Source organism: Podarcis bocagei, assembly GCF_964188305.1.
Source record: "Podarcis bocagei genome assembly, chromosome: 3".
NCBI classification, from domain to species: domain Eukaryota; kingdom Metazoa; phylum Chordata; class Lepidosauria; order Squamata; family Lacertidae; genus Podarcis; species Podarcis bocagei.
The window spans coordinates 7,241,216-7,269,126 of NC_138127.1; the positions used below are offsets into that span (position 1 = coordinate 7,241,216).

At 42.8% G+C, this 27,911-nt stretch overlaps 1 protein-coding gene across 1 annotated transcript in view; it reads right to left on the reverse strand.

Annotated features, from left to right (window-relative positions):
- MCPH1 (microcephalin 1) overlaps window positions 1-11,922 on the reverse strand; it is a 133,096-nt gene extending 121,174 nt beyond the window's left edge. The window contains exons 1-3 of the mRNA XM_081189088.1: window positions 11,797-11,922; window positions 9,836-9,927; window positions 9,421-9,539 (exon numbers count right to left, since the gene is read on the reverse strand). Of these exons, the coding sequence (XP_081045214.1) occupies window positions 9,421-9,539; window positions 9,836-9,927; window positions 11,797-11,845 (260 nt within the window). The 5' untranslated portion in view covers window positions 11,846-11,922. The remainder of the gene's footprint in view (window positions 1-9,420; window positions 9,540-9,835; window positions 9,928-11,796) is intronic.
- Between the last annotated feature and the right edge of the window lie 15,989 nt (window positions 11,923-27,911).

Below are 27,911 nucleotides of genomic sequence, written 5' to 3' on the forward strand. Positions count from 1 at the left end.
TTTTTATATATAAATTACAAGCTATGCAAGTGCAAAAAGCTAATTTTCACATGAAAGTGTTTTCAGTGTAAGCATTTCATTATGGATCAAATGGTCTTGACAAGTATTTTCTAAGAACACACAGGGTCAATATTTCTCACCCAAAGCAGGTATAAATTTTCAGTATCTAAGAGTTTATGACCTGAATTTTGTGTGATGAATGATGTGAACACTTCACAGAGCATCTGAACTGCCAGTTTTCTAATAATGGGCTTAAACTGTTACTATGTTACACTGCAGCACTATTGTCCAATCTGCACTCCAAAAAATTAGGGTTTTTCTAAAGCCTATTTAGAAAATATTTAGAAAGAACTGTCCTCCATTGCCAAACTTTACTCATCATATGATCATGTTACCAACAAACTCATTTTCCGAATGTCTATTCTTCTTTAGACACTATAGGTGAAACTGCACTAGAGGGGGTGGTGTCAAGATGCTTGGAAAAATTCTAAGCTTTGTATACATACAAGGAATATTTTCGTGGGAGAGATCTCAAAGTAGCTCAATGAAGACAGAACATGTTGAATAACTTCTTTTGGGGAAGATCTTGGCTGGATCTCTGAATACGAGCACTTCACAACTGTAATGTTTTGTTGTGGGCCCTTCCAGGTCAAGGCAAAACGTCCTGCCTCTTAAGACAGACCAGCAGCTATCACTGCCACCCCAGGGCATCAACCTCTTCCTGATTTTGCTGCTGTGGCTTTCCAGTACCACCTGATGTTGGATCTTTCTATAGTGAAATGGCCTTGCAGAATGCCTGTGCTGCTTTACCACAGAAGCAAGTACCGTAATGTTTAGAGTTGAGCAATACTAAACTGTTAGTTTATTATTGTTAAACATTAAGCATCCACAGGAATTCTCATGGAACTTTGAAGTGTCAGGCATAGCCCTATTGGCTTTAGCCCAAACGTAGCAGAGTTTTCCTGCACAGCGAAGAAGCTAGTTGCGGCGGTAATGACTAGTCAGCTAGACTCAGAATAACTATTTACAGGATTTATTAAAAGGAAAAATAAAACCAGCAGAGTTTCTGCATACAAATAAAAGCAAAATAAATCCTCTCTTTCTCTCTCTCAAAACCATACACAGCACTTCTAACTCCTAACACACCTCACATCAAACTGTGCTAGCAATCCCTAGATAACAGAGTTGAGTGCTGCTCGTTAACCAATCAGAGTGAGTAGTTTCTAGGTCAAGCAGACCTGGGCTTTCTGCCAAGAGTAAATTGACACCAGCTTGAGTTAATTGGTGAAGCTAGAATCTGCAAGTTTCTCACGAGAACCAATTAACAGAAACTGAAACCGAAACTGAACACCCCCTCACAGATTCTGCTGAACAATTAACACCAAATACACCTATGTAGGAGATCATTTTTCCAGCAAACCTAAACCCTTGCACATTCGCTTGTTCTTTATCTTTGCCAATGGTTTAGTTAACACATCTGCTACATTTTCTTCACTTGACACATAAGTACAGGTGATTACATTGTCTTGTACACAGCAACGTACATTTTGGTATTTTACAGAGATATGTTTGGAACGCGATTTGAAACCCTCTGTTTTACTTAAAGTTATACAAGCTTGATTATCAATGTAAACTTGTACTGGTTCTCCACAATTTACATTTAAATCTGCCAACAAATGCTTGAAATAAATCACCTCGTTGCACAATTCACTCAATGCGGCGTACTCTGATTCCGTTGATGACACACTTACAACGTCTTGCTTGCGTGACCGCCAGCTGATTAAAGCTCCACCGACCATTATGACTAGTCCTGTGACAGATTTTCTATCTGGCAAATTTCCCCAGTCACTATCACAGTAGCAACTCAACATTTCATCCTCTGAAGAATTTAATTGTAACATATAGCCAATTGTCTGTTTGAGATACCTCAGAACTTGTTTTACCCCTTTCCAGGCATTTAGTGTGGGTTTTGAGACCAATCTACTTAATATGCCTACTGCATAGCTAATATCAGGTCTGGACCACTGTGCTATATACAATAAACTTCCAATTACAGAGTGATATACATCAGGATGTTCAAATTCAGGACTCTCATCTGTATGAAGTGTTTTTATGAAACCTGGATCCATAGGCACCGCTGCCCCTTTGCAATCCTGCATCCTGTATGTAGTCAGTAGTTGTTTAACTTTGTTCTGCTGACTAATTAGACAGCTGCCATCTTGGGCCCAGCACACTTCCAACCCTAGATATGTCCTAACCGGGCCTAAGTCTTTCACTTTGAACTTACTGGACAATTGCTTGGCAAACCTTTTAGTTTGTTTATCTGTTTTGCAGGCATACAAAACATCATCTACATAAATCAGACAAAACTCTTGATCACTGCCTGTACCACGTACATAAACACAATTGTCAGCTGTACTCTGCTTGAAACCAAATGACACTAAGGCCTCATGGAAACATTTGTTCCAAGATCTTGCAGCCTGTTTGAGACCGTATAGAGCTTTGTTTAATTTTAACACTCTATTGGAACCTGTCTCATAACCAGGCGGTTCAGCTAGATACAGGTCTTCTGATATTGGTGCATGTAAATATGCAGTCTGAATGTCAAAATGGTTTAACAGGAGTTTTCTCTTTGCTCCAAGCGTTAAAATCAGCCTTACACTGTCCCCCTTGGCAGTAGGGGAAAAAGTCTCGTCATAATCTTTTCCAGGCCTCTGAGAGTATCCTTGAGCCACTAAACGAGCTTTGTATTTGTACTCTCCTGTCACCAGAGGTTTAAGTTTGTACACCCACCTGCAGCCTACAATCTTTGCCCCCTCAGGCGCTGCTACTGGTGTAAAAACCTTGTGCTCATTCAGAGAGGACATCTCTTCCTCCATTGCCTGTTTCCAGCGCTCTGCCTCCTCTTTTGGTAACTTTAACACCTCCTGAAAACTCTTGGGTTCTGCAATTACACTAAACACATTTGCAGTATCTGGGGAAAAACGCACTGGAGGCACTCCTTTGTTTTGTCTTTTAGATCTTCTGGGAGAAAATTTTTCTTCTGACCCACTTTCCTCCTCAGAACTTCGACCTCTCTTTTGTTGCTTAGCAACTGGTCTCTGGCTAACTCCACTTTCTTGAGAGCTCTTATCTGAACTTTCCTCCCCCTCAGACTCTGACTCTCTGTGTCTACCTTCAGAGTCATGAAGCTCCTGGGAAGGTTCAAACCAAACCTCAGTATTGGCATGTAGTCTCTCCCAGCCACTATGTTCACAAAAACTGGCATTCCTGGAGATCACAATGCCATTTGTCCCTTCAGCAAAGCGGAAACCTTTTCCCAGCTCCTGGTAACCCACAAACACTAACTGTTTGGTCTTAGGATCTCCCTTCTTCCTCATTTGTTTTGGAATTAATACCCAGGCTTTTGATCCAAACACATGCAAATGGTCAATTTTAGGTTTTTTCTGAAACAATTTAAAGTAAGGGGTTGTACCTATTGTTTGATGAAAGAGCCTATTTTGGAGATAACACGCGGTGAGCATGCTCTCCCCCCAATAAGACATGGGCAAATCAGCATCATCAAGCATGGCAAACATCATATCTTGTAAAGATCTGTTTTTTCGCTCTGCAACGCCATTCTCCTCTGGGGAAAAAACGTTCGTTTTTCTATGCCCAATGCCACGCTTTTGTAACCAATCTTTAAAGGCATTTGACATAAATTCGCCACCTCTGTCCGTCTGAATCCTTTTGAGTTTAATGGACAGAAATCTTTCCACAGATGCCACCCAGCCTTTAAACTTAGTGAACACGTCACCCTTATTTTTCATGGGAAAAACCCAGGAGTAACGCGTGGCGTCATCCACAATTGTTAGTGAAAAGCGCGATCCACCCCTGCTTACAGCAAATGGACCAATTACGTCCATGTGAACCAGCTGTAGCGGTGACTCACTAACTCTGTCACTTCTGGGGTAAGAGACTCTGTGGGTTTTAACCTTTTTACACACATTACAATCAAGGTACTTGTTACAACTCTTTAAATTACCCCCATCAGCCAATTCAGACATTTTTAGTACACTTTTCCAGCAAGCATGCCCCATTTTCCTATGCAATAAGTGCACACAGTTGTCATGTATAGCTTTGTTATTCACTGCAGGCTGAGATTTACTGACTACTGCTGCAACTTGAGATCCTGCTTTAAGCCAAAACAAGCCTCCCTCTGACTTAGCAGTGCCTAAAATCTCACCAGCCTTTTTAATAATGCAACTGTCTCCTTCAAAATACACTTTAAACCCAGCTTTCAGCAAACAATCTACAGACATCAGATTGCTCCTTAATGAAGGCACACAAAGTACATTTTGCAGGCATTCACGAAGACAAGGAACAAAAACTGCACCCCCTGAAATCACTTCGGAAATACTTCCGTCTGCTAGAGCCACCTGGCTGCGCTGTGCTGAGTTCTTGGAAACAAACAAGTCATCTGAGTTCACGATGTGGCGAGACGCTCCAGAATCGACCACCCAAACCGCTTGTTTCTCATCAGCAATCTTGACCTCGCCGGTCACCAGCTGAGCCGACTGTTTTCGTTTGAAGAATTTCTTTTTACGCTGCTGCTGCTGCTGATCTCGTCTCTGCTCCTGCACCGGCAACTGAGACTTGACCAACTCCGGACATTGTCGTTTTAGATGCGCTGAAGACCCACATCGGAAACAACGCCTAACAGCAAACGCTGACTCCTCACCGGTACGCTGCTTTTGCTTCACCTCTGGCACGGCATGAGAACTCCTTCCAAACCGCCCACCTGTAGAAGCCTCTGCAGCCAACGACCTTTCTTGCCGCTTCAGCCATTCTTCAATCAAACGCCCAGTAACGTAACTGACTGATAAATCATGCTCCTGCATGCCTTCTAGAGACAAAACTAAATTATCCCAGCTTTCCGGGAGAGAACTCAAAATAATAGCCACCTTCTCCTGCTGGTCTAATGCACAGTCTCTTTCCTGTAGCGCAGAAAACTTTAACTGTAAACTGTGTAGGTGTTCCTGCATTGTAACCCCAGGCTGTAACATTGCCTTGTACAATGCCTTGCGAATGAACAGCTTGGAAACCGCTGTCTCACGCACATGGAGTTCTTTAAGTGCTTGCCACACACCTCTAGCTGTCTTGATTCCCCTCACATACGGCAACTGGGAATCTTCCAGCCCCAAGACAATTGTGGCCCTTGCTCTTTGGTCTTTATCGAGGTCTTCATCATCAGGCTTCGTAGGAAACTTACTCACCACTTGCCAGAGACGATCCCTCTGCAGCACTGCCTGCATGCGTTCCGACCACAGCAAGTAATTGGAGTCATTCAGACGCTCAAAAGCCATCTGAACTGGTTGTGAGGCCATCTTGAGAGCGATGTCCCTGGAACCCGGAACCAGCTACTCACGACCACCGAGAGAGAAAACAGGAACCACAGCACCCAGCACTCACACGCTGCAGCTGTTGTCCTTGTGTCCACTGCGTCACCAGCTCACCACAGTCAGGAACCAGCCAGAGAACAACAACTTCTGGAACTACTGGAACCAACGCCGTTGATGCTGACACCACCGCAACTCAGGCTGGCAGCACAATGCCCATAACCTCATGGAACTTTGAAGTGTCAGGCATAGCCCTATTGGCTTTAGCCCAAACGTAGCAGAGTTTTCCTGCACAGCGAAGAAGCTAGTTGCGGCGGTAATGACTAGTCAGCTAGACTCAGAATAACTATTTACAGGATTTATTAAAAGGAAAAATAAAACCAGCAGAGTTTCTGCATACAAATAAAAGCAAAATAAATCCTCTCTTTCTCTCTCTCAAAACCATACACAGCACTTCTAACTCCTAACACACCTCACATCAAACTGTGCTAGCAATCCCTAGATAACAGAGTTGAGTGCTGCTCGTTAACCAATCAGAGTGAGTAGTTTCTAGGTCAAGCAGACCTGGGCTTTCTGCCAAGAGTAAATTGACACCAGCTTGAGTTAATTGGTGAAGCTAGAATCTGCAAGTTTCTCACGAGAACCAATTAACAGAAACTGAAACCGAAACTGAACAAATTCAGCATTGCACTAAGGCTATCATTCCATCACAGCAAGCATTTAGGCTTGCCAGGGGAAACGATACTCCTCCTCCCCTTGCACACTGTGCTGGGAGTTCTCCTGAACCCCCACCCAAGCCAATTTTGGAGGGAGGAGAGGGAAAAGCCCCATTATGAAAGTCAAAGTTCTTGCATAGGACTTCTGCCGACAGGGCTTATTAGTTTAATCCCACCCAGTTTTTGTATTGCCGCAGCAAAACAGAAATGAAAGGGGCTACTGGGAGGGCTGATCCTGAAGGGATCTAAACTGCAGGTTACTGCTGGGTTGTTCTCAAATAACATCAGTTCTCCAAGGCAACAGTGTTTCAATTAACGTTCTAATATTTTCATGTTTCAATTATGTCAGAACCTGTTATGAACTTCCCAGAAAACTTTTGTTGATTAGGTAATCAATAAACTTTATAAATAAACAAGCTCATCCACTCCCCTGGGAGAACTGAGAGCACATCTTCAACTACGCCACAGAACACTCTGCAACAGGGGTGTTCCACAACAAAGAAGTTAACACAGAAAAGTGTTCCCCTTCAGATAGGAAGTTTGAAAATCCCTGATTTGCAATCTCTTGATATAAAATTCAGATTACAAAACTATGAGATAACAGCAAAAAAAAAAAAAAAAATTAAGTAGCTGAACAATGCACTTCTAGTGACACCTAGTGATCTTACAGTTGTAAAGCATACACATTATAAATATACCCCAGATAACTTGTATATTTTACTAATGAAGTTGAAAATATATATAGTCATGAAAATATTTGACAGATTGCATTGGTGCACCACAAAATTAAATTTTAATACTCAGCTGATCTAAGCAAATACTACAGACAGCTAATTTTGACATTCCTTGTTTTTTCTTGTTCTTTTCCGAAAACTCAATACACCTGAAGCATTAATGAAGAATTCTTCATTAATGTCACAGCCAACAAAGCTTTGGCTATCACACATAAATTTTGAAACATAAAAATAATTAAAGCAAGATCAGCTATCAAAGCCAACAGCCTGCACAGATAAAGAGCAAGATAACCCACTTAAGAATTGGGTAAATTGAATACACTTGTTTCTAAAACACCAAATAAGAAATCATTATACTTTACTTCCCCCCCCCATCCTTTTGACATATCCTGTGCCCATGTCAGGCTTATGTCTCTAAAGATTACAAAAATGAAATCCTTATTTTATGCGCACGCACACACACAGACACACACACACTTGTAGTTTACATTGAATTTCACTGTACCATTTATCTTCTTCTTAAACATTTTGTTTAAGAAAAAATACTTGATACCTACATATATACTTCTGTCACGGGACAATTCGGCCATCTAGCCCAGTATTGTCTACTACTCTGATTGGTAGTAGCTCTCCAAGGTCTTCCCTAGCTGTGGTATCCAAGATGCTGTTAACTGGCAATGCTAAGGATTGAACTTGGGACCTTCTGCAAGCGACACACATGTACTACAGTGGTGCCTCGCAAGACGAAATTAATTCGTTCCGCAAGTCTCTTCGTCTTGCGAGTTTTTCGTCTTGCGATGCACGGATTCCCATAGGAATGCATTGAAAATCAATTAATGCGGTCCTAGGGAAACCGCCTTCAGACCAGGTCCGGGGACAGTCTGTCCCCCGACCTCTTCTGAAGGCTGGGGGGGAGGGACAAGGGCTTTTCTTCCCACCCCCAGCATTTTAAAAAACCCCGGGACAGCGGAGGACTTCTCCGCTGTCCAGGCGATCTTAAAATGCTGGCGGGCGGCATTTTAAAATCGCCCCAGGACAGCGGAGGACTTCTCCGCTGTCCGGGGCGATTTAAAAGCCCCTGGGAAGGCAGGCAGGGGGGACAAAGACTTTTGCCCCCCGCCCGCCTTCAGAAGAGGTCCTGGACCTCTTCTGAAGGCGGGCGGGGGGCGAAAGTCTTTGCTCCCCCCCGCCTGCCTTCAAAAGCCCTCCGGGACAGCGGAGAAACGCGCTGTGTTTCTCCGCTCTCCCGGGAAGGCAGGCAGGGGGGAACAAAGACTTTCGCCCCCCGCCCGCCTTCAGAAGGTGTTCCCTCCCCGCCGCCCGGCTTCGGAACGATGCTCCGAAGCCGGGCGGCGGGGGCAGGTGTTCCCTCCCCGCCGCCCGGCTTCGGAGCATCGTTCCGAAGCCCGGCGGTGGCAGGAGGAGGCGTTCCCGCCCCACCGCCCGGCTTCGGAGGAGGTCCGAGGACAGTGGGGAAGACGCGCTGCGCTTCCCCGCTGTCCCGGATATTTCCCTATGGGCTGTCGTCTTGCGAAGCAAGCCCATAGGGAAATTCGTCTTGCGAAGCGCCTCCAAAACGGAAAACCCTTTCGTCTAGCGGGTTTTCCGTCTTGCGAGGCGTTCGTCTTGCGAGGTACCACTGTACTTCTGAGCTATGAGTTCTCCCCAATGTGTGCCTCCTTTGAGAGGCTCAGCCTTGGATCTTGCATAATTGTCGCCAGCAGTTGTTGCTTGCCACCATTTTATTCAAATATGCAACTACATACTGCATTTTTTGACACCCACACTGATGCTACTAGCATTCTGCTTTCAGTATTTCCCCCTTAATACCCTGGAGATTGGCCAGTTGCCTCTGAAACAAAAGGTTCATTGTTTGGAGGTGTTCCTGTACCCATCTCTGTTACTTGTGCCACAGCAGTCTCAATGGCTAGGGCTGCCTTTTTTCAGCTATGGCTGATATGCCAACTTTGGCTTTTCCAGGACAGGGATTGCCAGGCGATGGTGATTCATGCATTGGTAACCCCAAGACTTGGTTGTATTCAACTAATTTTTACTCAAGGTAGACTGTTGGTGGGCACAAACTAGCAGCAGCCCATAACTCCCTTCCTTAAAAGCTCGCACTGGCTGCCAATATATTACTGGGCTAAGTTCAAGGTTAACTGTATTAATTTACAAGGCCATTAACAACTCGGGTCCAGGATACCTTAAAAACCATCTGATTTCTTATATCCCTGCCAGATCACTGAGGTCTTCAAGGGAGTCACTGTTTGTGGTCATCCATGTCTCCAACATATTCCTTGCAGCCACTAGGAGTCACAGAAGTGCGGGGCCAACTCTGAGAAACTCCCTCTCAGCTGAGATCAGGTATACCTTGCAGCCTGCTGAACTTCAGGCACTTGAAGACCTTTCTATTCTGTTGACATTTTAAGTGTGTTGTATTATACTTAACTAGGAAATTTATGGTTTTTTAAACCCTTTTTTTTTTTTTGCTTTAAATGCCACATTATATGGCTCAATAACTGTTTTACTGATTGTTCTTCAAATACTTTCATCTATGGTGAAAAGCAGTCTACAGATACTGGCAGTACTTACTTTTCAACCCAAAGCACTGATACTAGTTTTATCCCAGCCTTCTGAGCTCTATTCCATGTGGAGGAGAGTCCTTCTTTAAAGATTACGTGAGTCACTTGCTTGTTCAAAGTCTTAGAAACCTATAGAACATAAGAACATAAATTATCTCCCTGTAAGTTGTACTGAAAAGCAATACATTATGACACACCACTTTACTAGGTAAGCAAATAATGTGCAGTTTTTAAAAATGTGTCAATTATTAACATATTTGTTTTAGGCAGAAAAACAAGATGATTAATTCTAAAGTGCTTTGCTATACACCTTGGCCACAGTCCAACACACAGGGGAGTGTGGTTAAATTCATTGATATTCTTAGGTAGCAACAATTGTTACAATGTGTAACCAATTCTGCTTTCTTCAAAAAAGAATAACTTACTTTTGCTCCCATATCAATAAGTTGTTGAGTAAAACTTTTAGAGTAGTTTTCTGTTCTGCTGGATGACCATACTTCAACATAGGCTACAACACCTATAAAGGAATAAAAAAAGAGAAAGATCTAAATAGTTGTTGTTGTTTAGTTGTGTCCGACTCTTCGTGACCCCATGGACCAGAGCACGCCAGGCACTCCTGTCTAAATAGTACGAAATGTTGAATAATCTTTGGATTGCCACTTTTAGGGTGCAGTGTCTCAATTATTTCCATAGAATTACCGTATTTTTTGCACCATAACACTCACTTTTTTCCTCCAAGAAAGTAAGGGGAAATGTCTGTGCGTGTTATGGAGGGAATGCCTACAGGTGGCATGCCTACGGATTTTCCTCCTCTAAAAACTACGTGCGTGTTATGGTCGGGTGCGTGTTATAGAGCGAAAAATACGGTACATCAGTTAATTCCTGCTTTACATCATATGCATATCGTTGTTCTTACTTGCTGCCTTGTGGGACATCCTTGAGAGAAGAAAAGACTAAGGAGTAAACCCAACGCAAATCCAGAGGAGTGCCTAAGACGGTTGCATGGCATCTTGTATGCCTCCATCTGGCAACTCCTATAGCCAAGCTGCCGCCAAATGCATTGCTCTGCTTTCCTTTTAACCACATCAGTGAGGCCAATGGGGGGCCTTGTCATCTGGGCAGCCCAGGACACTGCAATTAGGCCTTTGACTGGTTATATAAGTGCCTTTTAAACTGGTGTGTGTGTGTGTGCATAGTTTGTTACTATGCATTTTTTTTGGGGGGGTGGGTTAGCTTGTTGTTCCGATACTGGGCTGTATAGAAATTTAATAAATCACCACCACCACCATTAAGTAAGTATCAACATTGTACAAAAAGGAAGGTATACAGTGGATGCTCGGGTTGCGAACGTGATCCGTGTGGAAGGCACGTCCACAACCCGCAGTGCTGTGTCTGCGAACATGCGGGTTGCGATTCGGCGCTTCTGCACATGCACAAAACGCGATTTAACACTTGTGTGAATGCTGAAACCCGGGAGTAACCTGTTCCTGAAACTTCCGGGTTTCAGTGTGTCCGTAACCTGAAAATGCACAACCTGAAGCGTCTGTAACACGAGGTATGACTGTATTCAGTACTGTTTAAAATGGGAATTTATTATTTTTAAGCCCTTAAGAAACTGGGTAGGGACGTGGGTGGCACTGTGGGTTAAACCACAGAGCCTAGGACTTGCCGATCAGAAGGTCGGCGGTTCGAATCCCCATGACGGGGTGAGCTCCCGTTGTTCGGCCCCTGCTCCTGCCAAACTAGCAGTTCAAAAGCACATCAAAGTGCAAGTAGATAAATAGGTACCGCTCTGGCGGGAAGGTAAACAGTGTTTCCGTGCACCGCTCTGGTTCGCCAGAAGCAGCTTAGTCATGCTGGCCACATGACCCGGAAGCTGTACGCCGGCTCCCTCGGCCAATAAAGTGAGATGAGCGCCGCAACCCCAGAGTCGGTCACAACGGGACCTAATGGTTAGGGGTCCCTTTACCTTTAAGAAACTGGGTACACAGCATGCGGTCTGTTACATTATACAGTCAGCCATGGAAAACGAGCGGGGGGGGGGCTGAGCGGAGAGGGGCTCCTGACCCTGATCTGGAGGCTGCCGCCCCCCAAACATTTCTAGTGAGCCCCCAAGGGTTAACTTCACGCACATGCCTTAGGAAGAAGCGGGTGGGCGACCGCGAGGGGGAGAGAAAAGGCTGCAACCCCCGCGCGTCTGCCTCCTTCGTAGGCCCAGCTTTCGCCCCCAAGCTGGAAAAAGTATTCTGCCTGAGGGCGCCCCCCACCTCCCCGTCGCCAGTCCAAGCCGACAAAAAGCCCCGCACACGTGGGGAAAGCGCTCCAGAGGCTCCCCCATCCCCACTGGGAGGCCTGACAAGAGGCCGCCTCTCCGCTGGGCCGCTACCTGTCAAGACAGGCCGGGCACAACGCGGCGGGACGTCGGTGAGCTCCATGAGGAAGGGAGCAACAGTGCCGTTCAAAAGAAACCGCCGTCGGCTGAAGGGGCATGCGCACTGAGCATGCCTTTCTCTCGTCCTTCTTTTCCGGTTCACTCTCTCTTCCGGTCCCGCTCTTGCTTCACGAAAACCATAGAGAAAAGTGGGCGTGGGGTTTCCCACTATGAGCGTCATAAAGTACGGGGAAAGTTCTAAAGCGGGGTATTGTCTCCTCCCCTGTCCCGCTCCCCGCCTTCTTCCTGCTACTAAAGCAATGGAAGTCAGGGACCTCTTACAAAAGCTTAGGTCACGTTTTGGAGACGTTCCCACCATGGGGGGTGTATTGCGTTTGTTTTGGGGGTTGCTTTTGCTTTCTTTTCTCCCCGGTTTTGAGCTGCAGGAAAAGCCAGACGTTTGACTGCGGTCAATGATGTGTGTGTGTCTGTTCGTTTTTTTTTAATAGGCAGCGCCGGATTTACGTATAAGCTAAACAAGCTAATAGCTTAGGGCACCACTCTCTTGGGCAAACGCCAGCTCCCTCGTCCTGAAAGCGAGATGAGCACCACAACCTCAGAGTTGCCTTCGACTGGATTTAACTGTCCAGGGGTCCTTTACCTTTAGTGAGCTAGAAGCAGGTGGCAGGTGGAAATCTGTGCTGGAATCCAAGGCTATGGTTGTCAGACCTTGTGGTGTTGACTCTGAGCCCCTCCATTGTAGGCTCAGATTGTCTGTGTGTGTGTGAATAAGCCATATATCCTACAGACACAGCAGTCTCCACTGTCCCTCATTCTGAGGAAAACAAACCCTGGGTTAAGTGCCTGGAATCCCCAGAGCTCTCAAACCTGGGAGTGATGCTGAGAACCAGTATAGAACTACATGGGCTAATGATTCAACTCGATATAAGGCAGTGCCCTATGTTCTTACAGATAAGATGGTGTTGGAAATACCAATGCTATTTTGTTCAGATGAGCTTATGGATGTAAGAAACGATCATTCTGAGTCATTGGCCCACCTAGTTCGGTGTTGTATATTTTAAAATTAGCTGGCAACAGCTCTTCCAAGGTCTTATGTCAGGTGCCTTTCCTTCCTTTGCTTCTTAAAATGTGATGCGGGTGCCTTGGTGTCAAGACACACTGCCATATTATAAGGTTAACAAACGTCCCTGTTTCCAGGGGAAAGTCCCCAGATTTACAAATCAGTCCCCTGACAAAATCCGTCTCCATCAACCAAAGTTGAAAAGTGTTCCCGGATTCATTGAAAAGAATCCGGTAACCTTACCATATTAGGCAAATTATAAATCCAGCAGGTGTTGAAGAAGGTTGTGCATGCCCAAAGGGAGCTTTCATAACCATAGCTGTCAACTTACAGATTTGAAAATAAGGGACCAGCAGCCTCGAAAATAAGGGATCAGCAGCCAAAATACGGGATTTCCTCCCCTCCCCCGCCATGTGCCCACACTCCAGAGAGACCTGTTCCCCGGCAAGGGTGAATGGGCCCTCGATGACATATCCATCCGATTCCGAGCACAAGTATGTTGAACTTCTGAGCCCCTCCGAGCCAAAGGCAGAAAGCCCAGCCAGCAGCCAAACGAAGCCTCAAGCGGTGGTTCCCACAGCGCAGCAACCCGGCAAAGGGGATGCAGCAAGGAAAACCACCGTCACCTCTCCGCTGGGAAGCGCTGAGCAAAGGCGAGTCTCCAGGCAACGCGGCCGATTTGATCGGCACAAGACATGCAAGCTCCACCCCCCATTCGTTCTTAGACTCCTTATTGGGTGAGCAACGCAGCCAAGCAACACAGTTGGAGCCTCCTTCCTCCCTGGCCGGCAGGGAGGGAGGGAGAGGAGCTGCTTCCTTTGAAACCCGGGAAATTTACAGGATATCATCAATCCAGGACAGCAGTGGGACACGGTGCTGGGATAAGGGAGTTTCCCACCAAATAAGGGACGGTTGACAGCTATGTTCATAACATCTAACAACACTGGCACAACATCATGTTAGCCCAGTATATCTGTTAATATCCTATTCTAAGCTCTCGGAATAAGTGTTAGAATCACACACATTGGAGCATTAGACAATGCTGGAAACTCTGAAAATGCACAGTTCAGCAGATTCACATTTGGTTTAGGCAAAGTGAAAGAAATGGCAGATACAAGAGGCATATTTATGCAAGCTGAGTACCATGTTGCGGCAAGAGTAATTTCTAGCCATTTTAAAACAAGGTTTGGCACAGTAGATGGCACTATAGTGCAAGAATTGCAAGTACTTTTTAAAATTCTCCTGCAAAAGCATCTAGCATCCATTCCTGAAGGTATTTTATTTATCCATCTAATTTTAATGCAAGTATGTACCGTAATGCTCATATGGGGACTGCCGATAATGTAGTATCCCAACTGTTGCTTTATAGTTCCACTTGTGGATATTATCTATAAACGGGATAGTGTAAAGTCACTTACAAAATACAAAAATCAAGTGGGAAACGGACATTTGTCTCTTCCATCTTGTAGGATCGAGAAGGTTTTCTTCCGAAAGAATATAATTTCTGCCTACAACGAGTGGTCAAAAAGATGTTGCATAAACCTGTCAGGTGCATGTGTACCTATAATGATCCCAAGTGTTGACTGGCAACACAGCTTATGAATTGTGTGGCTCACCCTAAAGAGTTCATAAATAGCTTAGTTCTCAGGCAGTCTCCAGGGCTGGGTACCCTTGCATCAACCGTACCAATTGCAACATTTGACCCCAGCTCTAAATGGCAATGAATAAGTATCATCAATATTTTAAATGAGCACATGGCAATCTTTTTAAAATGTAAAGGACCATACTTGTGCTATGAGACTTTTTATGGCAATGGTTCCAGAAAAAAACAGGACACATGGTATTTATGCCTCTTCTGATTCAGTGCCTTCAATTTTATTCACTCTTGGTGTCCTGTAATTTAACAAATCACCCCTTGTGGATTTGACTCAGCAGCGGGTTTATTTTCGAGTACTTGGGGATGTTGATAATAAGATAATGTCATCGCCTCACCACCACTAGGTCACACTGTAAGAATACACCTCTTTGGCATAGCATTTCCCTAAGAGTCAAAATGACAGGGGAGAGAATGACAGGGGAGAGATACCATTTTGAAGGGAAGAACTCTAATGCTAACCTCCCAGAAATGAATCCCATAATAAGAGTGAGAGCAGGGCTAAATTCCATACAAAGTATGAGTCATCCTTGCTTGTAGCTGGACTGGAAATTTATCTAAATTGCTTCCCATACTGATCTTGATAGTCTGTGTTCTGGCCTCTGGTAAAAGTGTTCCACTGTGAAATAACTGCAATGTACTTGGTGCAATCGAAATGGGTTATATGACAGTCAAGTGCTGAGCTACTTTCCTTTAAGTCAGTAATAGATATTTTGGGCAATAGAATTTTGCATGGGAAATAGTAATTCCTTTCTTATTAAGGAATGAATTTATTGCATTTATATCTCATCGGTTGCCCCACAAGAAGCCGTAGAAATAACGTTTTCCAAAAATAATTCTGGTGGGTATGTGTTATCCTGCACTTTGATCAAACACTGGTGGAATCTACACACATATTTAAAAAAATAAATTGCGAAAATGCTTTTTTTAAAAAAATGTTTTGAAAACTGTATTGAATTTGCCATAGCTCACCATAGCCATCTAGTGTCAGATTTGTAGAATGCACTTTACAATACACTTAGAACGTTTTATTTGCAGCTGTATAGCTGTGTCCCCAGTCTTGAAATTATCAATCATTGGCTGTCTTATTTTCTAAAGAATACCCAGGAAGAGGTGGTGGGGTAACAACATCATACTGTAGCATAGAACAATGAGCATAATTGGATGTGTTAGAATCCCACATACTTTGAGTGAGTTAAATATAAGAGTGGTATTATAATAAAAAGAGTTTTAAAATATTCACTGCTTTTTTGAAACATACACACAAAACCTTCCATAGAATTAATTAAGGGGATATGTGTGTGTGTGTGTGTGTGTGTGTGTGTGTGTGTGTTTTCATATCATGACTGTTTAGCCATGGACCAAATACCCTCTGGGTGGAAAATGTGTATCATATTCCTGATTTATAAGAAAGGGGATAAGAATGCTCTACAAAACCATAGGCCAATTAGCTTGTTAGACATCTCAAAGCTATACACATGGTATCCCTTTCAAAAATTATCAGACTGGTTGCAAAGTACAGTGGTACCTCGGGTTACATATGCTTCAGGTTACATACACTTCAGGTTACAGACTCTGCTAACCCAGAAATAGTGCTTCAGGTTAAGAACTTTGCTTCAGGATGAGAACAGAAATTGTGCTCCGGCGGCGCGGCACCAGCAGGAGGCCCCATTAGCTAAAGTGGTGCTTCAGGTTAAGAACAGTTTCAGGTTAAGAACGGACCTCTGGAACGAATTAAGTACTTAACCCGAGGTACCACTGTAACAACAAGTGGGGTTCAGAGGATGACACAGTACCATTGATCAGTGTTTTGCTCTGAACCATAGTACAGTATAAGAAAATATACTAAGAACATTCAGAACAATCTTTATGCTGCGTTAAAATATAGACCGTGGGGGGAAATTCAAATTGCCAACATCAACTGCAGACTTATGAAGGTCAGAGTAGGTTTAAATGGTGGTATGACTGACACTTTAAAAATGTTGCTAGGAGTGAAGCAAGTTTGCATTCCGGCTCCCACTCTTTTTAACCTTTCTATTAATGACTTGGTGCCATATTTAGCCAACACAAGCTCCTCCACTCCAGTAATAAGGAGCAGGAAAATTTAAGTCTTGATGGATGCAGATGATTTAGTGCTCCTCTCTCTTTCCCAATTGGGCCTCAAAAACCTCTTGGAGGTTTTCAGCACATACTGTAAACAGGAAAGCCTATCTATAAATTGCTCTAAAATGAAGATTGTGATTTGTGGCAGACACAGTCCTAGGTATAAATGGTGCTTGGATCAGCAGGCTATTAAACAAATTTGCTTATTTAGATACCTGGGTATCCTCTTTCATGAAACCATCTCTTGGAAGTATCATAGAATCATAGCCTCATAGAATTGAAGATATGGAGACAGTGGAAGTCAAAGCACAGAAAACCAAAGGGACATTGATGAAGTTCTATGACAATAAGAAAGGGAAGTTGATTGAAGCTGCCCCAAATATATTTGGTAGCAAAGTGCTTACTAAAATGCTCTATATGGTATTGAAATCTGAGGCTTTGATTCGAACTTCATTAAAGTTTTGGAAACTGCAGAATATTTTGTTTCAGAAGCTGTACTCTCTACAATCAGGAATATCAGCAGCTGTTCTTTGTACTGAATCCAAGTGGCCAACAATTAAGACAAGAGCAGACTGCGTGATTCAAATGGATATGACCCTCTTGCACAACAAATTCAACGTCCTCCCCACCCCTACCAAGAAAAGAAATTGATTTCCCCCCAGAAAGGAAGTAATGAGTTAACAATTTCTTGTCATGATATTGTAATAACCTCTCTGCAAAAAATAAAAATCAGAATGAATGTCCCATAATAACTTATAACCTTCCTGCTGTTTGTGACATTAAATCAAGACGAATGCTCAATGAACAGTTTGTCTGGAAGTAACCCAGGTCTTAATTTGATGAAGTTGTGGATGCAAAGGAGTTTGAGCTGAGCTCCGTCTACAACAGGGTTTTCCAGCTTTCTCCTTTCTTCCGTGGCACTGTAATTCTGCTGAGGTCTGGGGAACCTTCTAGCATAGAGTGTGATGTGATAATGCTAGGAAGTATAGCTGGAGAGGGGCATTGGTGGAAGTTAGGGTTATATTTACATGTCTAGAAGCATCTTCTGATCGTGCAAGATGTTAACAGTACCCCATTCTGTTAAATTATTATTTGCTGATGTTTAATTTTACTGTTTACTATTCTAATGGATGATTGAATCTTGACATAAGTTGTTTATTTTAAAGTTATTGTGACTTTTTATACAGGATCTGATTGTTACTATTAATATTTTACTATTATTTTTATGTGTGTTGGGAGCCACTCAGAGTGGCTGGGGCAACCCAGCCAGATGGGTGCGGTATAAAATAATAATAATAATAATAATAATAATAATAATAATAATAATGATGGGGGTTTATCAGTTTTCAGTACCAGGACATGCAGGTTCATATTATAGTGGTTTTTTTCTCCAGTCACATCAACTTCTAAACATCTGACATTATGAAAAAGGGCCTCTGAATCATAAGGATTAACTAGTAGATGGGCTGCACTGTGAAAAGGACTTAACCCCCCCTTCTGTTTCCAAATTCAAAACAATACATATAAGAAAAGCAAATCAATATTTTTAGTTACTGAAAGAAAGAAAAAGGGACTGTCATGTGTTGCAAAGACAAATTCTCCAGAGGATGTTTCTGGGAAAGCAAATACTCCTTCCACTCCTTTTCCTCAATCCAACCTTTCTTACATAACCTTCTGATCTAGACCAAGTTTAGAAAGTCACCTAGAAACTTAAAAGGAAACACAGCTAGCAATTTTTCCCAATCATTTTCTATAGACGCGTTGCTTTTGCCCTTTCCTCCCCAGGAAGTAGGTTATCTGGCCAACAGAGATAAATACCTTATTTAGTAAATTCAGGGGTAACCAAAATGAGTCATACATAAAGACTGATAGTTTTTATTTCTGAATATAAAGAGCAAAGATATAAACTTCACATGAAGATATAAACTAATGTCTTCATGTAAACAAGAGTTATGCTGGGATGAAAATCTGAAGATTTTAAGCCTGCTTTCTCAGACCTTATATTTCCCCCCTTTTAGTATGTTGTGAGCTTGTTTTATTTTAGACCTTTGTTTGTTAAAGATTAGGTATCTTTTTTCTCCCAAGTCTATCTCAAGTTCACAATAAATCTGCATTTCTTAAAAAAAGAAAAACCTCCCGCACAATTTATTCCGTGACCCCAAATTTGTTCACTCAAATGTTTGTAAACTGTTCATCATTAATAAGTTCAGTAACATAATGCTTTGTGCCAGTGATCTGCAGTGATGATGTAGGAGAAGAGAAATTTGCAAAACTCTTTTTTAACATTTTGAATGTATTGCAGGTCAATAAGCATGAGACCTGAAAACGCCAAATTCTATGTGACTAAGCAAGCTGTACAGTAGTCAGTGACTTAATCCATGGCTTCGGGATGTTACTGAGCTGTAGCTCCCATCATCCCTGACTAGCATGGCCAACATTTCTCCGATGAAAATTGGGACATCCTAAAGAAAAGTGGGACATTCGGGGATGCAATCAGAAACTGGGAGGGCTTCTGTAAAACCGGGAATGTCCCTGGAAAATAGGGACACTTGGAGGGTCTGGAGTTGCAGTCCAGTTTTACACAAAGCTCAGAAGTGCTAGAGACTAGGTCCTGACGCAGTTGAGATAGATTTCTAGATGGTTTTTTTTAAAACCATGCCTAATGTGTCTTAGAGTTCTAAGTAAAGTGGTTTGGTCACCATCCTTTGTGTAAAGGCTTTTTCTTATGCCCCCACCCCTTCTACATAGTTGTGTTGTTGTTGTCGTTTAGTCGTGTCCGACTCTTCGTGACCCCATGGACCAGAGCACGCCAGCCACTCCTGTCTTCCACTGCCTCCCGCAGTTTGGTCAAACTCATGCTGGTAGCTTCGAGAACACTGTCCAACCATCTCGTCCTCTGCCGTCCCCTTCTCTTTGTGCCCTCCATCTTTCCCAACATCAGGGTCTTTTCCAGGGAGTCTTCTCTTCTCATGAGGTGGCCAAAGTATTGGAGACTCCAAAGTATTGGAGTCTCAGCTTCAGGATCTGTCCTTCCAGTGAGCACTCATTCTACATAGTAATCAAGGCTAACCAAGTTCTTTGTTCAGCTGAGGCAGAAAATTCCACAAATGCCTCTCCATGGGAGTAAAAATACAACTTCAAAAAATAACAAACCAATTCACAACACCCCAAATCGGGAGCCTGAGACAGCAACCCTACTGAAGTCCTTCCCCTCCCAACTAGCTAATTAAGCTAAGATGTTTCCCAAGCTGCATCTGTGTTGAATTTGCTTTTAAGATGTGTTTATTTTTTTATCATGCCTTTCTTAAAAGCTGCTACTATTGTCCCAGTTCCAAAGAAAACGGCAATTACCTGCCTGAATGACTACAGACCTATTGCATTAACATCTGTAGTGATGAAATACTTTGAAAGACTGGTCCTTCAACACCTTAGAACCTGCTTTCCAGTGAACTTTGATAATCATCAGTTTGCCTATAGAAGAAATAGGTCCACAGATGATGAATGAAAAGATAACAACAGGGCAACTGACTTTTGGGTTTGGTGGGTGTGCATCAGTAAACGAGGGGAATTAAGACTAAGAGAGCTGAGTGGGGGGGGTGCCCGTGTAATCTCACTGTGTGTGGGGGGGTGCTCGTGTAATCTCAAGTTGCACAAGTGAAAATAAAGTATTTCAATTTCAATATTTCAATTGTTTGCCACCCCAGGGTCCTTTGGAAGGAAGGGCAGGTTATACATTTAATAATAAATACATAATAAAATAGGCTTAGAAACCTTGAAAATCACAGCTTCCAACAGGTCCCGAAATCTACGCAGAAAGAAGTCCTTCAGTGAAAAAGTCATCCCTGCTTCATAAAACCTCTGGATGCTCACCTACCCAAATAGTCCATGAATAGACATTTGAAGCAGAGGAATATCTACAAAACAGCACCTTCAGCATGATAAATATAACTGCGGATTGAATAGTGTTGTGAAAAATGGCATTGGATGCAAATGGCAGGTTCTCTTTTCATATGGGCTGCTGCCAGGTTATGGCTTTATGTCTCCAAGGCTATTGTTGGTATGAAGAAAGCTAAGTTAATTTGTTTAGCATGGTAAATGTACTTGAGAAAATAACCGGAATTCAGGCTTCTGTTTCGTAAGTTATATTTTCCTCATTGTGTGTGTGTGTGTGTGTGTGTGTGTGTGCGCGCGCACACACACACACACACACACACACACACACACACTCAGCCCTCACTGTAGGTTTCTTTCAGTGTGGGGGGCTGTTACATTTCTATTTGACATTTCGTCTTAGTTTGAGATTAGTGGTTTGGCTTTTTTTTTTTGGTGGCGTGGTAGGATGGAAAATACTTTATTTCACCTGGGTGAAAGACCCAGTTTGGCACCCCCCACGCGCATTTGTGTACACACACACACAAGCTGGGAGCATCAATGGCGCCCCTCTAGAGGCTTCAAAAACCCATTGGGATGTCTCCCTTCTGTCTCTGAGGACACTGAAAAATAGCTTCTCAATGTAAACCATGAACTTAAGCACCTATCCAGAAAGATTAGTACTTTCTGCCATGTGTGTATGAACTTGTGTGCATGTGATCCTCTGTTCTCCTGTTCCAGCCATGCCATGCTTCTCCCCACCTGCACCCCAGTGACCAGGTTTTCCTCCCCCTCTTTCAATCTACGCTCATGTATTTCAATGCTAAAAGAGTTAAGGAATGATTCTGATAACCATGTAGCCATATGACATTATTTGTTGACGTTCACAATGCATTATTATAATGTGACACCGGAGAAGGGCTGCAGAGCAACCCTCTACCAGAAACCAGGTGGAAACAAAGCTAAAAATGAAACCGAAGAGGACTTTCCGAGTCTCGACATTTTAGAATGGTATTTCTAATATCGTTCTAATGTTTAAAAGGTGAGTGTCGATCCAGCCCAAGTCCAGTTCAGGCATTCTGTTTGCATATAAAACCTACGCAAGAGCAGGTAGGTTGCATAGCTTTTATATGCAAGCGTGCCAACTGCCCCTCGCCCACGCCATCCATGGCAGCCTCTGATTTGTGAAGGTTTCCTGCACAATTGAGGTTCTAAATCAGAGAGTCTCCACAGGAGAAGAGGCTCCCTGCCTTCAGACCTTTGTCCTCCACTAGCCAGAATGTTCCATGATGGGGTGGTGGAGTGTTTAGCATGTTTATTTCCACTCTCCCTACTTGTGTCGTGTAGGTTTTGCATATGAGCAGAGGACCCAAATGGGCTCAGTTGCTCAATGTTCAGTCATTAAGATTACAGGGCTCCTTGGAGGGTCTTTCCCCATATTCCCCCCCTGTAGATATTTTGTACATGTGTCACAGAAGTACCTTGGGGTTACCCTGAGTGAAGTGATAAATATTTTGGAGACACCATTGAGGGAATCTTTCAAGGAGTTGGAGATGGCGTTTATAAGTGGTCCATGTTTCACAAGCATATGGTAAGGTTGGTGGTACAATAGCTTTGTAAACAAACATTTTGGTTTCTCTGCGAATGTCCCAGTCCTCAAACACTGCACTTCAATCGGGGAAAAGCTGCACTTGCAGAGCTCAGGCAATGCTGGATTTCAGCATTACCTTACCTGGGAGTAAGCGCACTGAATTCAGTGAAACATTCTTTTGGGTGTCAGACATGCATAAGCTTGCAGTGTAAAAAGTTTGTCTGCAAACGTACTCCTCTGAAAGCCCTATTATTCCAGTCTTTACAAAGAGCATTTTATTTATGTAATACTGAGATTAAAAGAGCACTTTGCTTCTGTTTTTGACTTTGTAGAGGCCCCGAACTGAATGAAAGGTCTTATGCAGAGTTGGGTTTATTATTATTTAAATTATGTACATTTTTTATTCGCCATCTGCCTCCTCTGTCTTCTTTGACTTACTACTTTTATTAATTTTTGCTAAAATGAATGATTGCAGAAGTTTTTCTTCTTTTGATCACAGCTTACCAAGGCATTTCTTCTTCAGATCACAGGAGAAGCCAATCCCATCCCCCACCCCAACCCTCACAAATGGAATCCTTTTTTTAACACAAGGATAAAACAAATACACATACAAAACATCTTTCTCAACACAGAGAGCAAAAAGGGGGTGTCTAGTCTTTCATGAACGTAACTGTCTTTCTATTTAAGACTTTTAAATACAGGAAAAGCGGATGAATGCTTTAGTAAACAAAGCAAACCTAATGCTGAGCTGCTGTGTAAAAGACATAGAATCATAGAACTGTAGAGATGGGTGGGACCACAAGGATCATCCAGTCTAACCCCTTGGAATGCAGGAATTTTTTGCTCAACATGCGGCTTGAACCCATCACCCTGAGATTAAGAAACTCAGGCTCTGGATCCAGAGTACGTCCACACCATTTTTTTTATTTTTGGCACACCGATAATCATTCAAGGAGGTGGTGCATTCTTGACTACCAATGTGATATAGTGGCTAGATTTCTGGATTTAGACCAGGAGCTGTGTCCATGACAATATACAGCCTTAAAATTCATTGGGTAGCCCTGGCTTGGATTGTCAGCCAAACTACTGTGCCGAGTTGTTTGTGAAGATAAAATGGAACAACCTAGCATATGCCGCCCTCCTTAGAAGGAGGATAGGATAGAAATGAGTGGTATGCATAATCAGTTGCCCATTGTTCTATTGTCGAGATGTCTTTTGTAAACGTTTTTACTTCATTAAGGAGTCCCAGCCTCCTTGCAATTGGTCTGTACTGAAATCTTGTGTTGTCCTCTTTTCAAGACATTATCCCATTCATCCTCCTTCAAGAGAAGAAGCCTATTGAATGTTTCATTTGCTCAACTCTTTCTGTGCAACAATTCCCCACAATTATTATTTTTTTGGATCAAATCTTAGTCTAATTTTCTAACTGTGGCTCCTTTACTATGTGAACTGTGTTGCAAATCTTTCTCAAGATGTTCTCCCAAACCTGCTCCTTCAAAGCACACATTTCAGTGCATTTCAGTGCGCAGGTGGCGCAGTGGTCTAAACCACTCAGCTTCTTGGACTTGCCAATCGGAAAGTCGGTGGTTTGAATCCCCACAACAGAGTGAGTTCCCGTTGCTCTGTCCCAGCTTCTGCCAACCTAGCAGTTTGAAAGCGTGCCAGTGCAAGTAGATAAATAGGTACCACTGCGGCGGGAAGGCAAACAGCATTTCTGTGCTTTCTGGTTTCCGTCACGGTGTTCCGTTGTGCCAGAAGCGGTTTAGTCATGCTGGCCACATGACCTGGGAAGCTGTCTGTGGACAAACGCCAGCTCCCTCGTCCTGAACAGCGAGATGAGCTCCGAACCCCATAGTCGCCTTTGACTGGACTTAACCATCCAGGAGTCCTTTACCTTTACCTCTTTACTTGTTTCTGATGGATATGTGCACATTTAGTTCAGAAGGTGGTGGGCTCTGCTTCACTGGAGGTTTTCAAACCGAGGTTGGATGATAATCTGACAGGGATTCTTTAGTTGTGATTCCTGCATAGCAGGGAATTCGACCAGATGATCCTTGGGATGTCTTTCAACTCCCTTCCAGCTCTACAATATTATGATGCTATAACATTAATTTAAAGGTTGGAAGTCTAAACAGGCATACAGTTTTAGGAGGGAAATCAGATGAATGGGTAAAATACATTTAAAAAAATATATGTATATATACCCCATCTTCCTTTTAAAATAAACTCATTATGATCTGTCGTGGGATTGGGCCCAGAGAAACCAAAGGGGAATAAAATGTAAAAGGAGCACTGTTCCAAATTCATTCTCAGCACAAAATACAGTGATGATTCATATCGATGTGTCAGCATGCTGCTTTTTAAGGCAGCAGTCTCTGCTGGAGGAGACGTAGATCCAGGTTCCAGTAGAGGAAGATTTTAACTCCACATCCAGGGTCCAGTGAACAGGAGGCAGGGGTAACAAAAAGTCAGGTTCTAAAGTGGCTGGCAGGCTTCCGGAAATGTGGACCAAGAGGAGTTTAGATCTCAGGAAATCCAAAGCAGAGGTTAGCACCACAAAGAGGTCTGACTTTTGCTAGGAGCCAGGCAAACTAGCAAACCCTGAATGAGCCTTAGGTAGGGGTTTGACTTTAATCAGGCTGTGGACTCTGAATGAGGTTTCTACCTTTAAATTGTTCCACCTTGATTTACAGTGAGAGCATTTGACATTGTTGATATGGGGACAACTGCCATGTGGTGGAAGTTTCATAAATTGGAGTTTGAGGATGGCTGTGCTAACTTCTCAGGCTGAAGGGGAACTAGCCTCATGGTTCTTTTCAGTGATGGAGCTTATGAGGAATAGGCACAGTCTGTTGATTCACTTGTTCTGGAGTGTCTGCATGATATAGTAATAAAAAGCTTCTCCATGGATATTTTCCCTGTACAGCAGTCATCCCCCCCCCCCAAAAAAAACCCTCAGAAAAACTACTTTTTTAGTACAATTGAACAGCTGCACAATTTCCCTGGGTGTTGATGATCCACTGCATAGCTATTCAATAGCTTTCCTGGCTTGGGTATTGCATGTATAGATTGCTTTAAGCATTTTTTAAATCTACGGTTTGTCTCCTCTCAAGGAGTCTATAGCAGCTGAGATGTGCGCTCCAAACAGAAGAAAAGAGGGATACTTATGCAAGATAAATAAAATTTAGTGTTGCTAGGTAATCTAAGAGGCTGGACAACATACCGCCGTAAAATACATCAGATGCCATATGGAGTTGTTGATTAGGGTTCTACTTCTGAGGTTTATTCCAGGGAAGTCAGTGCATCATTAAAGAAATAATTTTTCACACAGTGCCTAGACCTAGACAGTAAGCACGAGGAACAATGTTCCTGCAAGATTGTGGCTTGAAACAGCAGAACAGAGCACCTCCACACAAGTAGCTGTGCTCTCAGGTAAGTATTTAAGTTGCCACTTGGATTAGCAGGCTGGTGTGCACACTCAAAAGTCATGATAAAGAATACATGCTACCAGCCTTCAAGCATCAGGCTAGTTTAGCAATGAGGAAGCATCGCTCCCGGCATAGACATCCAGCCTGTTGTTTGCGTTGCTTGACTCTCAGTTATTCTTGGAAATGCATGTGTGTGTGTCTGTGTGTTTTTACTGCAAATGTACAAGCAGCAGCACAGCAAAGGGGCAAATAAGAGAAGATAGGGACTAATGAGAATAGACTCAAAGTTAGTAAGCAGCAGAGCAACAGAGATTTATTCAAACGAAGCTGTAAAATACCGTACTATGATGCATTTTCCCCTAAGGATCCTGATTCCCTTTGGATAGAGTATTCCTAAGTTAAGATGCTTTATTTTGACCCTGGCAGATGCAGCATGGTTTAGAACTGGATTTCTCTACAAAATAATACAAAAATGAGTGGAAAAATAATGTAAAACCTATACTAGTTATTTCCAATGGTTGGCAGCCCATTCCCACCCATCCACCCTGAAGGAGCGTTTCCACTCCCATCGTTCAGCCCGGACACTGAGCTCCACCTCCAAGGGCCTTCTGGTCGTTTCCTTACTGCGAAAAGTGAAGTTACAGAGAACAAAGGCAGAGGGCCTTCTTGGTAGTGGCGCCTGCCCTGTGGAACACCCTCCCACCAGATGTCAAGGAGATAAAGAACTACGCAACTTTTAGAAGACATCTGAAGGCAGCCCTGTATTGGGAAATTTTTAATGTTTGACTTTTTATTATGTTTTTATATGTGCTGGAATTTGCCCAGGGTGGCTGGGGAAACCCAGCCAGATGGGCGGGGTATAAATATATTACTATTATTATTATTAATAATATTATTATTTTATGGACAGAATTCAAGGATCTGTGACGAGCTCATGGTGCTTTACAATTTTTTTTCTCAAGAAGCCCGAACCACAACCCAAGTACCATGTGCCAAACTTTTTTTGAAGCTAAGCAGTTGTTTGTGGTTGTGTATACTGTTCAAAGGGGCAAGTGGAAATAAAAAATTCCTGCAGGATAGCATAAACCCACTTCATGGGAACTAAGCAGATCTTTGACTTCCATCGTATGTGTTCTCATCCTCCCTTGCCTACCTCACCATCACACAAAGGCCAGAGTCTTTCAGTTCTTACTCAAGCAAAAATTCAAGTTCATGTAACATCATGTTCCAAAATGTGACAGCTAATGCCCAGAATTAGAATCCTTATTCAATAAAATCAGGTAAGATAAAAGGCCCAACTTTCTTTAAAGCAAGGAAATCCTATTATGGGTGCAAATGTTAGAGTTCTTTTCATTAATCAGCCTTTGAATCAAACTATGGAGTGCCTTTAGTAATGGTCAAACAGAGAGTAATACAGGCAGAATAAATTTGTGTCTTCTTTTTATCTGCTGTCTTGTTCCATCCATGGGGTTCATCCTTCCAATTTAATTTAGTATCACAGAACATCTCCCTGAAGTTCAGAATTTGAAATTACTTCAAAGAAACCTTCTCCGTCAGTATAACCATTTTGGGCTTATTTTGTAACGGGAGAGGAAAAAAATCTATCCATACTATTTGATCTAATTTTAAAGAAGCCGCATAAAACAGAAAGTTAAGGGCATAATATCGGAGACCAAGGCCACTTAACTAGGCTTCTAAGGGCACATAGAACATCTACAGATGCAGATATATATCTGGATATATCTGGGTATGGAAAAAGAGGATCAAAATGCTTCCAACAATATAAAGAGATTGTAGCATTATCATTTATAAACTTTTAACATGCCTCAGATTGCGCAAGGGGACATTTTAGGTGAAATCTAGAAAAGATTATGTGCTTCTAGAATGGAAACTCTTTCAACTAATACTAATCAATTCCCCCCCCCTAAATTTTTTAATTCATTTTCTTTTTCTTTCATTACATACATCTCAAATTCATAACATTTACTATGCATTCCTCCCTCCCGCCCCTTTTGGCCTTCCCCCAACTTCCGCTTTCACCCACTTTGCTATCTCCTAAAAGAAAAAGCTACTAATAAGATATTTATACCATAACATCAAACTTAAAAACATAAAAATAACAATGAATACTAATTCTTAACTCCGCTTTTCTCACAAACTGGCTCAAAAATAAATAATTCACCACAATTTCAGGTAAAATGTTTATACTCTACAGGAATCCTCTGTGGCTTGCTTTTGCAGTCTTCTGCAGGCATTCCACGAACCTTTCTTGTGTGCTTCTTCTTTCAGCGATGGTGTGGAATAACAGGACTTCCAGCAACTTTGTGGTTTTGCTTTTGCTTTTGCTTTATGAGCTCCAAAGTTTGCTTTATAGGAGGGTCAAAACTTCGCAGGGGGGTGTAG